At 37.0% G+C, this 15,251-nt stretch overlaps 1 protein-coding gene across 4 annotated transcripts in view; it reads right to left on the bottom strand.

The window, feature by feature from the left end:
- The window catches only part of il1rapl1a (interleukin 1 receptor accessory protein-like 1a), a 171,593-nt gene that overhangs the window by 89,203 nt on the left and 67,139 nt on the right, over positions 1 to 15,251 (bottom strand). For all 4 annotated transcript variants that reach the window (XM_086266003.1, XM_086266004.1, XM_086266006.1 and 1 more), the window contains exon 3: positions 7,187 to 7,472. In XM_086266003.1, the coding sequence (XP_086122129.1) occupies positions 7,187 to 7,472 (286 nt within the window). The remainder of the gene's footprint in view (positions 1 to 7,186; positions 7,473 to 15,251) is intronic.

Raw genomic sequence — 15,251 nt, 5'->3', positions numbered from 1 at the left:
GTGTCGTTCATGTCTGTCACATTCTATTTAAGTATAGCAGCTTTAGATATTTGTCTGCAGCTCGTGGTAGCTGTAATTCTCCACATATTATTATCTAACATGTTGGACAGCGTAATCATGGGAAGTAAATGCACCATTTTTCGCATACTCTAGAATACAGGTATTATTACTGGAAGTATTATAAAATAATTTATCCACCAAAAGTATAGACTGTGGCAGTGAAAGAGTGGAAAAAAAAGTCTGTTGGCTCAGTGACTCTGACTCAGTGTTACAGACCTGAGAGATGATATGCAGAGGAAAGAGAGGCGGGGAAAGAGCAAAGGAATAAAAGAGAGAGAGTCAAAGGGAGAGCATGGAGATTGGTATGTAAATTAAGTCACCTTGACATGAAAACTGGCAATTGGACTTAAATTTGCAGACAGAGAAGGACAAATAATCATTCACACACGCAGACACACACACACACACACACACACACACACATGCACACAATAAATGTACGCACAATCTATCCACAGAGAAATAGTGTGGTGTGCCTCAGTATCTCTTTCTGAGAAAAACACCTGGAGGGCTTTAGCGAAAAGCTGGACTTAGAACCGATTTACCTTCAATTATAGACATTACACAACATACACATAGCTATAGGATAATGTATTATGTATACTGTACAGGCAGGGGATGTTAGGACAGTGATACATTTTTGTTGTGTCAGCTTTAGCCCGTTAAATTACAACACTGACTTTGAACTTTACAATGACAAGGGCTTAAAAGTACTGACTAACAGCTTTGACAAGAGAGTGGTCATTATAGGATATATAATCATCGGTGCTTCTAAATTGCTGATTCCAGTTAACTCTTTCATGTTATAAAACTTGTCCCCACTGCTTATAACAACCCAATCTGACCACAGTCATTTTGGTATAAATAGGTATATATGTATCCTTAATATTTAAATTTGGCATACAGGTACAGCTAAGGTCCCTAAAGGTTCTCATCTATATCTCACAACAGGAGGTATAGTGTCATTATGTTGCCTGGCAACCACCTAACAAAATGGGTTAAAATGACCCAGTTATACCGTTTATGCACCTTATAAAAGCATGTATCATATTAATTAATACTAAATAACATAAATTTGTATAAATGCTGCAAATACCTAACAATGGACTAACTCTCAGACTAATCAATCCTGTAGCATGGGCATGTGTTATACCATGCAAATAGTCTTAAGAGACCCCTCATTACGTCTGCCAAGGAGGTTATGTTTTTGGTAGCATTCGCATGCATGTCATCATTCTGTCTGCAAACACAATAGCTCGAAAAGATTTGAATGAATTCTAATAAAATTGTGTAGGAATGTACAGTGCATTCATGTTGGCTTATATCCAACAAGTTCAAGGCCCGTGTAATGATTTATTGGTTGAAAAATGACAAAACCCTTAACATAAAGGGAATGATATACAGATGGAGATTCTACTGTAATTTATTTTATTATCTACATTACAGTAAAAGGTTATAACTGGTTAAACACGTTACAATTTGTATACATGTGGGGGTTTTTTTTTGGAAAGCAACATATACTAAATGTGTATTACTAAATATTTAGTTCTATAGCAGATGTGTAATTCTACACATCTACTAAAACCACATAAATAAAAAGTTCTTAAAAATAATTAAACTCATATTACACTTGTCTCTACTTTGCAAATGTTTTTACTGCACTACAAACTTCTTAAAGTAAACTACTACAAAACTACAAAGTCAGTATTTGATATGGCCATCTTATACTTCAACACGGCCTGAACTCTCTTAGGGATGACTTTTTGTAAATTCTTATGATTTTCTGTACATTTCTTTAAGTACTCTTCAGGATAGTTTTCCAGGATTCTTGAAGGACGTTTAAAACTGTTCTTGGGATGTTGGTTGCCTTTGCTCCATTCTCTTTTAACATGATGCTATGTTAAGATATGTCTTTGTCATTGTGTGGCAGTGTACAGGATGGGAACACTGTCATGCTGAAAAATGAAGCCAGTGATTGAAGTTTTCAGTCAGAAGTTTTCCAGTTAGTAGTGGATGATGGATCAAAATATGTATATTACAATATATACGCTCTGTCATTTGTAGGCTGAGTGCAGGCAGGAGTGGTAAAATGGAGGACCCAAAGTGCAAACTCCGGAGACAAACGTGAACTCAAACAGAACAAAACTAAGACTCCAAATAACTTACACAGGCAGACAGAACACACAGCATATATGATAGTAGATCATGACACACAGAGAAACACAGAGCTTAAATACACAGAGGGAGCAATCAGGGAATGGGAAACAGGAGGGAAACACAGCTGGGGCAAATCAGGCCTAACGAGACAGGGGAAGCAAAACCAGATACATTAACATAAGACGTGGACCTTCAAAGTAAAACAGGAAACATTACACAGAGACGCATACTTGACACGGGGATACAGCAGACAGGGGAGACAGCAACTATGGATCACAGACAGAAAACCAGAACACTAAAACTAACAAAACCCACACAGAGAACCTAAACTAAGAATAATCCTATAACCCATAAGGCAAAGCTAGAATATAATGAAATAAACAGAATCAAGGAACCAAAAAACACAAAACACTGGGTCGACGACCCAGGCACCTTAACACCCTCTAATTGTCTATTTTTGATAACATTTAAAAAAAAATCATAGTTAACCCAAGTGTACATGAATATAAGTACCTGTATAACATAACAAGTGCAAACTGTTCAGTAGATACTAACGTCTCCATTAACAACTATTTTCTATCAAGGACGTTACTGATATAGCACTGACACAGTGTAAGTTGAAAACTTTCCATGTTGTAGAAAAAAATAAAAATTCTCTTTGAGCAAGCACTTTGTGCAAACACTAAAAATTAATTATTTGCTATTAATTAATAGCTAAATACAGATTTTGAGAAAAGCAAATAATCTAAGAGAAAATAAAACACACAGAAGTGAAGCTCTGTCTACAATAAATTATAAATGCTATACTGTACCAGTGGCACATATTGTGATTTTAATTGAATACATTAATTATAAGAGTCAACAAACCAAGTAAATCATTATGGTTTATTAGCCAGATTATTAACTTTACATATTATATATAGAAAGCCAAACTATAAATCTAACCTTATATATTCAATTTTTGAAAATGTTAGAGATGTTGTTTTTAATATATAGTAGCATGGTTATGTCATTTTTTTATTCATCCCAATTATTATTATTATTATTATTATTATTATTATTATAGGGTTGTTTGAGATGTCTCCAGGTAAATTAAGGTATACTGAAACTCCTATTTGTAATCTAAAGGGGGTGAAGAAAAGACTCCTCTTTGCCTGCAGGGAGTTTTAGGGGAGAATGTTTGGGTCATATGTGCTACAGTGTGTGACTCAAAAGCTTACACTCTAACAAAAAGACAATTGATTTCAGCTCTGAGGCAAATCTCTTGCAGTGTTCTGATTAGGATATCTGAGAAGTTCGAAATCCTGTCAGCTCAACACAAGCAGAGAGGAAAACACAGCTGGGGGCACTTTGTTACGATTGCACTATTCTGCAGAATTATAGCATTCACAGAATTTCCAACACAGTGTATACAGTTGTGGCCAGAAGTTTATCAACAGTCATCATGGACATGATTGTTCTGACCTGTTCTTTATCCAAGGTGCAATGATTATACAGCATCAATCTTAAATCACTTTAAAAAGCACGGCTCAGATATATAGATACACCCACTTTAATCTTTTAATAAGTGGTGCTGAAGGTTTTACAATGTCTTCACATGGCCAAGGCCCATTAACTTCTCACTAGTGAGCACGATTGACTACAACTGGTAGTTTCTCTTTGTTGTTTGACAGCACTCACTGAATTGAATAATACTCCGAACAATGGGAAAGTTGGGAAAGAATCGGTGAAGATCTAAGAAAGAGAAATGTAGATTAGCACAAGTTGGGAAAGTCTCTTGGAGGCATTTCTGAATGACTAACGATTCCAAAATGATCAGTTCAAACAACTGTACATAAGTACGAGTTCTACAAGATAAATCACCACTTTGACAAAGTCTGGAAAAATTGGCAAAGAAAATAATTTTGAATGCTCAGTAAGCATCTGTGCTCAAGTTTGCCAGGAACTGGTAACCAGTGGAACACCAGCGTGACTGTCCACAGTGAAGTTTTAAATTGCCGTTAACTAAGAAGGTTCCAAGCAAGAAAGTAGCCTTTGCTGCCAAAATCAAGACCTTCAAACTTAATTGAAATTTGCAGTTGCCTACATGGACAAAAAATTACATTCTGGGGAAATTTTCTTGGTTAGACAAGATAAAGACTGAGCTATTTGACCACAATAACAAAAGGTATATTTGGAGGAGTAAAGATGGAGCTTTCAAACATAATAACACTTTGCCAGCTGTTTAGCATGGCGGTGGTAGCATCGTACCCTGGGGCTATTTCGTTGTCAGTGGTGCTGGAATATTGCACAAAGCAGAATAATTAAGAAGGAGGACTACCTCCAAATTCTTCAACTTCATCTCACATCAAGAGCTAAACAGTCAGGCTTTCAGCACAACTGAATGCTTCAACAGCTCAAACACACATTGGTTTTGGTCAAAGCAGACAAACATTAAACTTTAGGAATGGTCTCCCCAAACCACTCAACCCTATTGAAAACATGGTCTATGCTGGGTCAAAGCCAGGAAACCAACAAATTTAAATCACGTTGGCCAAGAAGAGTGGGGAAATATCCAGCAGGAGTCATGCTAGAATTTTGTTAATGGCTACCAAGCATCTAGTTGAGGTGCAACTTTCTAAGGTACATGTAACCAAATATTAGTGGGGTTGTAAAAATTTACTTAAGCTTGTATATATGCTTTTGAACCCGTGTAGATTGGAGACAACACAAAATAAATTCAAACTTGTGCATCAAATTCTTGTTTTTTAAAATAATTAAAGATATATAAGATGTAAAGTTCTGATTGCAACTATAAACAAGAGCATGTACTAAATTGTTAATAATAAAAGACGATATTAACTAAGAGTAAAACAGCACTTGAAAGTGTCTGTGCAAAACTGTAACTACAGCATGCAATAATGAAATGCAGGTATAGCTCAGGGTATCATTGCACACAAAAACACTCCCCCTGGTCACACTCCATGTATCCTGCCTCTTTGGGTCTTTATGAGGCCTTTAACGGGGTTTATTAAAATCTCTCTGAAATGAAGAACTGCAATGAGGCGTTTATTGAGGGATGTTCTCTACTGTAAAGGTTAATAAGTTACTGCCACATGATTATGCATCTTGTATTATGAAAAGTCTCTATGTAACAACCCACTGAAGTCTGACTGTGGGATTTATTTAATAATTTATTTTTTGCCTATATTTGGCTGCATCTCTGTGTCTGTAAATGTTTCTATGCAAAACCAAATGGAGAATTTGGTATTTTAATCTTAACTGAAAACAAAGTATGTATAACTCCTCTACTAAACACACAAATGCAACTCCATTGTGCTTCTGTCTCAAGTTGATAAAGTTGATAATGTGGTCAATGACAAACTTACTTTTACTTACATTTAACGGTTACAGAACTTGATTTTAAAAGAGATTCACTCTACCTTATCTAAATGTAACCTTTCAAGATGAGCGTTTTCACACTGATTTATAGTTCACTGCACTTCTTGTCTCTCAACACTCATACAAAGACAGCTCTATAAGAGTCATGTCATGTAATCTTTGAGATGTTTTAGGATTTAAGACACATTTGCTCATGAAAAGAGAGTTTAATTTCACTTTATATGAAAAATGTGAGATTATGTCGCCTTTGAGTATATGCCCTGCCACTTATTCTCAAGTGGGAAATTGAATATGTGCTGATTTAATTTGAAATATTAATATTTCTGAACAAACCGTTTCTGTTCTATTTGGATAATATTACCGTAGCTTAGTATATAAACTAAATCATTTCAGGTACATTTGAATTTAGTAGTCACAGAGTTTTGAGTTTTTTAAATTCTAAATAAACCCTGTCAGTAATAATCAACTTCTAAGTATGTCTCTAAGTATGGCTTTTTTATGCTCCAGTGATTTAGAGGTTGACACACTCCTTGTTGAGCAATTCACCAAGCAAACAGACAAACAAAAATTCTTCTGAAATTGGTGAGGTACAAGGACTGAAAATGGGTCAAACTCCAGCAAATGTCCAAAGAAAAACTTTTAAAGACTTTCAAAAGGCCTGCTCAAAACCGCTTGAAAAACAAACAAGTCTGGCTCTTCGGAAACAAAATATTTTTTTAAAAAACGAGGAGTTACTAAATTTTGCACAGTACTGTACATCATTTCTGACTTGTCGAGTCATACGGTCGTGGCAGGTACAGTACAGAAACAGACTCTCTAGCTTTGACTACTTTTATCACTGCATGTGCATATCAGATTTGCATCTAGGTATGTAACCCTTGAAGTCCTCTCCTCTTCTGCAGTAGCTATATTGTATTTAGATTATTAAGTGTAATATTATTATTGTTGGATACTAAGATTTATAGAGCACTGCATTTTCCCGGTGCTGCTTGTCCTGTGCGCTCTCCAGGAGCACCATCATGCACAGTATGTCTGGGACGTGAAATGGCTATAACATGCTTATTATTTCGCTTGACAACACATATAGGTATCACAGTACAACAACTTCTATCAGTATAGTTCGTATGATTCTAAGCATAATGCAATCTCACCTCCATGGTAGAGATTCATGGAAATGTTAAGTTGCCAATTAATCTAACCACATGAATGATAATCTGCACTTTTAACCCGTTTAAAGAGACAGTAGTTCATTTTGATAGATGTTTCCTGTTTGACACTGTCATAGAGATAGAAGTCCATTCTGGTAGATACTTCCTGCTAAAAAGAATAAGAACCCCATTTCTTTTTCTTAATCACATTTAGAAGTTGTAGTTTTAACTGACAGAATGACCTACCCTACTTTTAAAAACATAATTAAAGGAAGCTTGTCAGCTTCTCACTCTTACTGTATGTGACCTTGGTAGCTTCTAGATAATGTCTTTCAAAGGTAGTTCGCTATAAGTAAGAGGCTTAGTTCATCTGCCTTACTGTAGGAACAGGTTCTTCCATATTTCCATGTTCCATATGAACAGACATCACTCAAACTTACCGTAAGACACAAGAGTAAAGGCCCACATCTTGAAGTTCAGCAGGTCTGAACCAAATTGCGTCCTCCTCCTTGCTCATGCGCACGCCATCAAAAGAGATGGGCTCCTCAAAGTCACTGTGGCCAAGGCCAGAGCTGCGGTACCACATGAGGCTAAGGCCCACACTCTGTGCCTGGCTGTAGTTGGCTCGGATGTAACCATAGAACAGTGCACATTTTATCCGTACCGGCTCACCCTGAAGGACCCGGTACTTCAGATAGTCCACTGACCAGTCTGTACAGCCATCCACTACAAAGAAGCAGAAAGAGAAGGAACAAGACATGCATCGTTACCAAAGTGAATTTATAAAATGAGTCATAAAATCATAAATCATGCATAAGCATTAGTACTGCAATTCCAGTATGCAGTATATTCAAAGATATATTATGTAACAACAAAGCAACACATCGGTATTTTGCATTCTCACATTGCTTTAGGACAGGAGGGAAGATTGCTGGGTCATAAACAACAATGTCCTGTGTGTATTTTGAAACACTCCCTCAAATAGCTCTATTAGTAATAAGACAATAAGCTATGTATACAGTATGCAAGTATACCGTTATTTCATTGTGTATGCTGAATAGATAGTCATATAGCAGAGGACTTTTAGCTCCATAGTGTGTGTATTTTTTGAAGATTGCAATTAAATTTGTTACGTCAGTGCTTACGTCAGTGCTAGACAACTCTTCCCTCCTTACCTGATATGTTGACATTTCTCATCCAGGGCATATGTGCTACGATGCCCTCTGCAAAGGAAGCTTTGACTGTCTTATATAACCACTGTGACATTTGGAATTAACCATAAAATATCTTCATAAATGATGTCATGCACCTTCAAGTGCTGTGGGTGCACCACAGCCCCAGTGCAACACAGTGCAAGGCTAGCTTGTTGTTGGGAATAAGCCCTTCAACAGGTTTTGTGCCTTGTCCTACAGTTCTACAGCTCTGCTATCTGACTAAGGTTTTGTATATAGTGCAGTTCAGAAGAAAACAGTTTTAAAATTAAACCTAACATGTGCAGCACAGATGAGAACTGGACCTTAAAGCCTTATCTATGAAACATATAGGGCAACTCAACTCACAACAAAATCAAAGAAACTGGCAGGGCCTACCAGGCACGCTGGTCTGTTCTACTTCTGGCAAGCACATCTCTCCTAGTTCCCAAGCTACTGGATTTTAACCTATGGCCAGCTATCTGTCTCTGACTAATTAGGTGACATTTGTTTATCCAGCAGGTGTATATTTGAAAGCATGTGTGTGCATGTGTAACCAGAGACTGAGAGAAAGAGACAGAGAGAAGTAGTGATGGTGTGGTGAGATAAAGTAATAAGAACCCTGCTGCGTGCCAGTCTGTGAGTGATACGGAGCCTCACAGGGACAGCTATGCTTGTAATTAATACTCTTAATTACCAGGGAAGTAATGTGTGTCTTTCTGTGGGCGCGCTCGTGTGTGTATGTAGGTGTGTGTGTGTTTTTATGAGTGTGCATTCCCTATACGAATGGTTGTCTGCCTAATTATGTCAGTAATTAGCAGCGTGCTTAGCTACAAATGTGTGTGCACTTACGTACATTTGAATGTGAGAGAATTAGAAGGTGTGTGCATGGAATAAAATGTGAAGCCCTGTCTAATTATCACTCTGCCCACATGCCCTAATGCATGCAAACAGGCATAACTGTACTTTCACATGTGTTTACCTACACACCTCAGAACTTCAGACTTGATTACTTTAACTGTCAAACATCTTAATGATGAGCACAGTTAAGGTTACACAAAATGTTTTTGTTGAAGATTTCAATACACTATTAGATACTTTAATCATTCTAAAAAGCCACAAGACATTATAATAAAAAAAAAAAAGCAATACAAACCTCAGAGAAAAACTAAACAATAGGGTGAATTTCCTCTACATTTGTTATGACATAAATATCATTCCACAGAAGTAGAAAGTAAATCTTCTCCCTTCTCTGAATATCAATCTACTAATCAACAGGGACAACAGAGGCTTCATTTATCCTTTTTTTATGCACCTTCTACACCTCTAATGGATATGACCTCTTCATTGTGCTCACAATATCCATTTCTGCCCCCTGTGCCACAACAAAAACTGTTTACTCTAACAAGCTTGCCTGAATGAAGCAATGAAAGAAAACACTTTTTTCAGAAGCTCCATGCCTGTCTTTTACTTTCACCGTGCAGACCTGAGCTGTCTGAGAAGCAAACTCCACATGCATAAAAGTATGTATATGTAAACACACACACACACACACACACGCACGCACGCACGCACACACACAAACACACACACACACAAGGAGACCTTTCATTCCTTACAGACATCCCAATGGGAGTTGTCTAATGCGGTGGCCTTTTGTGGGGGAAACCATATTTACGTCTGAGACTCAAAATGGTTTTATCAACTCAATTAGAGGCTGACATTTCCCACATCCCCACGCTGGGCCGGAAAATCAATGCTTCCCGCTGGAGGAATACTGCAGTCCCCACCTCTCACTCTCTCACACTGACAGCACTACACATATCTACACGCACATACAGAAGCTCTCTCTTTTCTTCACTGCTCCTCTGGGACGTCGCGCATTTGTACTGATTCTGTTCGGCCACTCTTAAACAAGCCCATACTGTAAAGGGTCTTTCCATATGGACACATTCCCACATGACTGTCAGTCTGAAGAAAGGTGGCTTCTGCACCTCCTTTACTGCAGTACCATGAGCTGCAGTACTCCCTTACTGGCTAGTGCTAGTGTGCTGCTGTTGACCTAGCACTACTACAGCACATGATATAGAGGGCATAGGTATGGCTGGTGCAAGAAAATAGCAAGGGGGAGGGATGTCAAGCTGTGGGATGTGTGTCGTGTATGTGTGCGCGTCTCAAAGAAACCTTATTACATTCTGTGTTGAGGTCCAGACCTGTCCGTCTTCATGTGACACTAAAGCAAGGCAATAAATACAGACCCCTGAGCTAGAATAAATTTACTGGCACTCATGCATACACACTCGTGGAGCCACACAAACAAGCAAACGCACACTTGGAAACCAAACCCAACCTCCTAACATAAAATCACAGATTGAGCTACGTCCAACCCGAGTCAACTCCTGCTTTGTTTCTCCCATAATCAAATTCCTGTGATCCTTTCACAACATCATATGCCTCCAGTGGGCTTCCATGTCTCTCACTCGCTCTCACATTGCTCTCAGTTATCAGACTCGCTTCTCTCATCACTACCTGCTCTCTTAATGAAGTGTAATTATCAAACGTTAGGTGGGCGGCAGGGTTCTTGGAGGCCAGGAAGACATTCAGTGATCATATGTGGATAAGGATACTTAATAACTTTCTGTCTCTTTCTTCTCTTTCTCATTTTCTCAGTTTACACCCACGCCACATGGATGACTCTATTTCCTATCTCCCTATGCCCCTATGACTTGTAGCTTGGCCCGCTCGTGTTTCCTCCTCCACTGGTGATTTAGGACTTTTTTTTCTTTATAACAATAAATAATTGCTTTGTTGTTTAACCGGTGACTGAAAAGGGAAACAGATGACCAACAAAGTCTCCTAAATTCGCCTATATCTAAGGATAATTATGAACTACAGTATTGATTGATTGATTGAATCTTTATTTTGAACATGTTGAAAAAGTATATATAAAAAAAAAAAATAGAATTAAAAGAGACAAATGAACAAAGCAAACAAAAGGAAAACGAGCAACCACAACTCCAAATAACGTCCATGTTCAAAAAGGAGCAGGAAGAAGCATAAGCTTATTTAATCCCACCCCTTTTCCACTATCTAGTATCAATAGACTACAGAAATACCTCCTTGTAATTACATTATATGTTATGTGTAATTATTATTATTTTTTTTTAATATATACACATATATGTTTCTATCTATCCATACCTACGTATATACACACATACGCACATATACACATTTTCAATAACCCCATTAACACCTGAAGGATACACAACCTACAATTTTATATATATTTTATATATATATATATATATACACACATACATACACACACATATATACATATATATATATATATATATATATATACATATATATACACATATATATATATACATACATACATACATACATACATACATATACATACATATACACATACATATATACCCATACCAACAAACCCGTGCATGCGCACACACATGATAATATTAGACAAGAACACCCTATCAAATCTCTACCTTTTCCCTGTACCCTGTAAAAACCATATCCTTAAACCGCTTTTTAAACTGCGCCATGCTTGGACATTGCTTCATATCTTTACTTAGTCTGTTCCACAGCTTCACTCCACACACAGAGATGCAAAAACTTTTTAATGTTGTACGGATACGAGGATGTTTTAAATTTAATTCCCCCCTCAAATTGTATCCCCGTTCCCTTTTAGAAAACATTTTTAGAATATTGTCAGGAAGCAGGTTATTTATTGCTTTATATATAATTTGTGCTGTGAGAAAATGAACCAGATCTGTGAATTTTAGAATTTTTGATTTTAAGAATAGTGGATTTGTATGATCTCTGTAACCAGTTTAGATTCCCCCCAGAACAAAAAATATTTGTGTCATCTGCAAATATTACTAATTTTAATATATCAGATGCCTTACAAATATCATTTATATAAATAATAAATAATTTTGGACCCAGTACAGAGCCTTGTGGAACACCACAAGCAATGTCCAAGCATGATGAGGAATGGACACCCAGCTTCACAAATTGTTTCCGGTCACTTAAATAATTTTTCACCCATTGCAGTACAACCCCCCTAATCCCATACCGTTCCAGTTTATTAATTAATATGTCATGATTGATTGTGTCGAATGCTTTCTTGAGATCCAGAAATACTCCAGCTGCATACTGTTTCTGCTCTATAGCATTCGTAATCTCCTCAATTGATTCGATTAATGCCAGAGATGTTGATCTTTTTGATCTGAATCCATATTGACTGTCAGAGAGTAATTTATATTTATCTAAGAATTTGTCTAATCGTTTATTAAACAGGTTTTCGAGGATTTTGGAGAATTGTGGTAGTAAAGAAACAGGCCTGTAATTTGTGAAGTGGCGTCTATCCCCGGTTTTATACAGCGGCACAACTTTAGCTATTTTCATCTCTCGATGGCTTTCAGGCCCTACAAAAGTTTGTGTGTGTGTGTCTGTTTGTGTGTGTGGAGGGGGGTGGGGGGTGTAATGGTGCATAATCTATAATAAAACATCCACTATTCTATAAACCATCCATAAGCTTTCTTCAAATGACTTAAATCTACTGTGTTGCACACATTAGTACTATAAGTCCTTTATATTCAGCTAATGGAATGAATAAATATACAGAGCAGTAAATATAGAGAAACCATTCACACATTAGTCTTTAAAATGGGCTTAGGTACCAATCACAATGTGTCCTTTAGGCTCATTACTGGGCCTTAATTCTCTATCTCCCCATCTAGGCTCCAGATTATTTAATCAAGGAACAATATAGTCAACCACTACCCGAGTCTTAACCTGTAGTGATAGAATCCCAGCTGTCTCTGTAAATCACTGACTTTGTCTTTTTAGCCAACTGTTCCTCTGCGTGTCCCTGAATGTGCCCTGAATCTGAATGCTTCTTCCAGGCTTGCCAGCCTTGAATCAGAGGTAGGTTAACATTGGATCTCCACATAAATAAAAAGCCCATAATGAGGGACATACTGTGACATAAATGTATAACCTAAGTAATAGCAAGTAATAGCAAGATATTTGCAGTTATTAATGTCCTCATGTACACCTGCATGAATATGATTGGAAGTAATAAGTCAGATAATAGCTGAGAGCTGTGAGTAAGTGTGTTTGTAAAGTATGAATGCAGGAGCTGGTGCCAGTACACTAATGCAGTCAGTGCTCTGCTTAAAATAACACAGTCTTTTTTAATGTTGTTATGTGTGATGTTTGCTCTGATTCTTTGAAATAAAAATGTACTCTAAGAACTCTTATAGGTAGGGGACCCACATCAATCAGGTCTGCATATGTTAACTGCCAGCTGATTCAACTCAGAAACTCAGCAATGAGCAAAATTAGCTTCTGCCATCTGTCTTAATTATTTGGTATTTACAGAACAAGAACATCTGAAAATAATGCAGCTTGGTTTTGTTTTGATCCTTCACTGTTGCAGTGAAACAAGCTTCTTTCTAACAGCACCTCACACAGCCTCAGTTGGCATTTGCAGTACATATTGCAGTGCACACCTCTCCTATTTCTGTGAATAATACAAAATTCTAAGTTTTATAAATTTGTCTGTCGGAAACTATTCCAACGTGAGCTAATTTTGCAACCTGCAATTACAAAAAGATAATTTATACTGAAACCTTTGCAATTATGCAATTGAGGCCAGTACCTATAGACCCCCAGTGTCAACATTTTTAAACATCCAGTTGTGCAACCACTAAACACACACGGTTCCTATTATTTGTAGGAAAATCCATCCAATTCCTTATCCCTCTCCTGCTAGAACTCCAGAAAAACCTCCAGCATGGACAAATAACGTGATGTCTGCTTTTTTTTTTTTTGCTTATCTCTCCCCCTTGTGCTGTGCCACTCTGTACTTCTCTGTCTCTAAATCGTTCTCTTTCACTAACAGTTTACCATTGTTAATTTATATGCAAATGTGAAGAAATACTGATAATTTCTCTCCTAAGATGGCGAACTGCATTTGCTTTGAAAAAAGTTAGATGAACATCACTCTTCTTTGAATAAATCTGCCTCTGTGCTCTTTCTGTCGCAACTGAATAAAAAAAAAACAAAAAAACAAAAAAACAGTTGCAACAACAAAGATTTAATTTTAAATAAATAATCTTCTAAATTGCATATAAGGCATTGTCAACCTGTTATACACTCATTTACAGACTTCCAAATATCTTTCAAAATGTGAGTAATCTACTCCCTGACTGTAGCTAATCATTAGCAGGAGTTTTATGGGTAATGTACACATACACTAGTTGTATGTCAAAATAAATACATCACTACATTTAACTATTGGGAGTGAAGAAAATCATCATGCGACTACACACGAAGGAAAGGAATACCCAAACTGCTGACCTGCTGTAGAAATATGCAACATTGATTGCTTTCATGCCTCCTTTTGTTTAGATTCTTCTAACTGTGTGAAACTGTGCACATATGCAGTATATTATTATATCGAAAGACTGATTATGTAGAAGAAGATACAAGAAGAGGGATAAACAACAAGTGATGGGTTGTGTTTGCACAAAACTTCCAGCTGATCCAAACTCACGGTCCCCATTGCCTCTGTTATATTAGCCCAAATTTGTATGTTTGAGCAGAAAGTTAGAATGAAGTATTAAATAAGTAATTTACTTCAGATTAGGATCTTTTAAAGTCTCAATGTTTTTGCTGAAGCTGGTAGGAGGAGGACATCAGAAAATACTCTGAGTTGGGTAAAAGCGACAGATGCATGCCAGTTTTCTAGAAACAACAGGAAGTAAGCTATTCCGTTTCAGACACAATTTACCTTGTTTGCTTTTCACAGAATTATAAACCATAAATAATTAGAACTAAAATTCCATAAAACGATGAAGAAAATGTTTTCACTGTTAGTCAATCTATACCAACTGGTTGTTGTTTTTAAACCCCTTTAATCACTCTCAGCGTATGTCACATCCAGGTTTTCTTCTATCATTAATCTCCTTTATGTTTCATCAACTCTATGATTTTTCCACACTCCATCATTTAACTTGTATAAAGTTGCTACTGGGTACCAGAGAAAACGTGCTATCATCTTCCTAACTGGCTGCACCGTTAGGTTCCACTTTTCGTGGACGACTCTGTAACCAATCGCAAAGAGAACTGCATGATTCACATGTTTGCGGCCACTGAACTGTGCAGCACTTAACTGATAATGATACTGAAAAAGTTAAGAAAAAAAAACAAAAAACGATCACCACTATCACAACTGTCCAGTTTCTTCAAATAAATTTCACTACAATTCCTGATT

This window comes from Aulonocara sp. 'chitande type north' Nkhata Bay, linkage group LG16 (assembly GCF_057382095.1).
Source record: "Aulonocara sp. 'chitande type north' Nkhata Bay isolate Kocher_YH1m ecotype deep benthic linkage group LG16, A_spYH_male_GT1.1, whole genome shotgun sequence".
In the NCBI taxonomy this organism is placed as follows: Eukaryota; Metazoa; Chordata; class Actinopteri; order Cichliformes; family Cichlidae; genus Aulonocara; species Aulonocara sp. 'chitande type north' Nkhata Bay.
The sequence above is the reverse complement of the archived record's forward strand: the minus strand, read 5'-3'. Positions and strand labels throughout refer to the sequence as shown.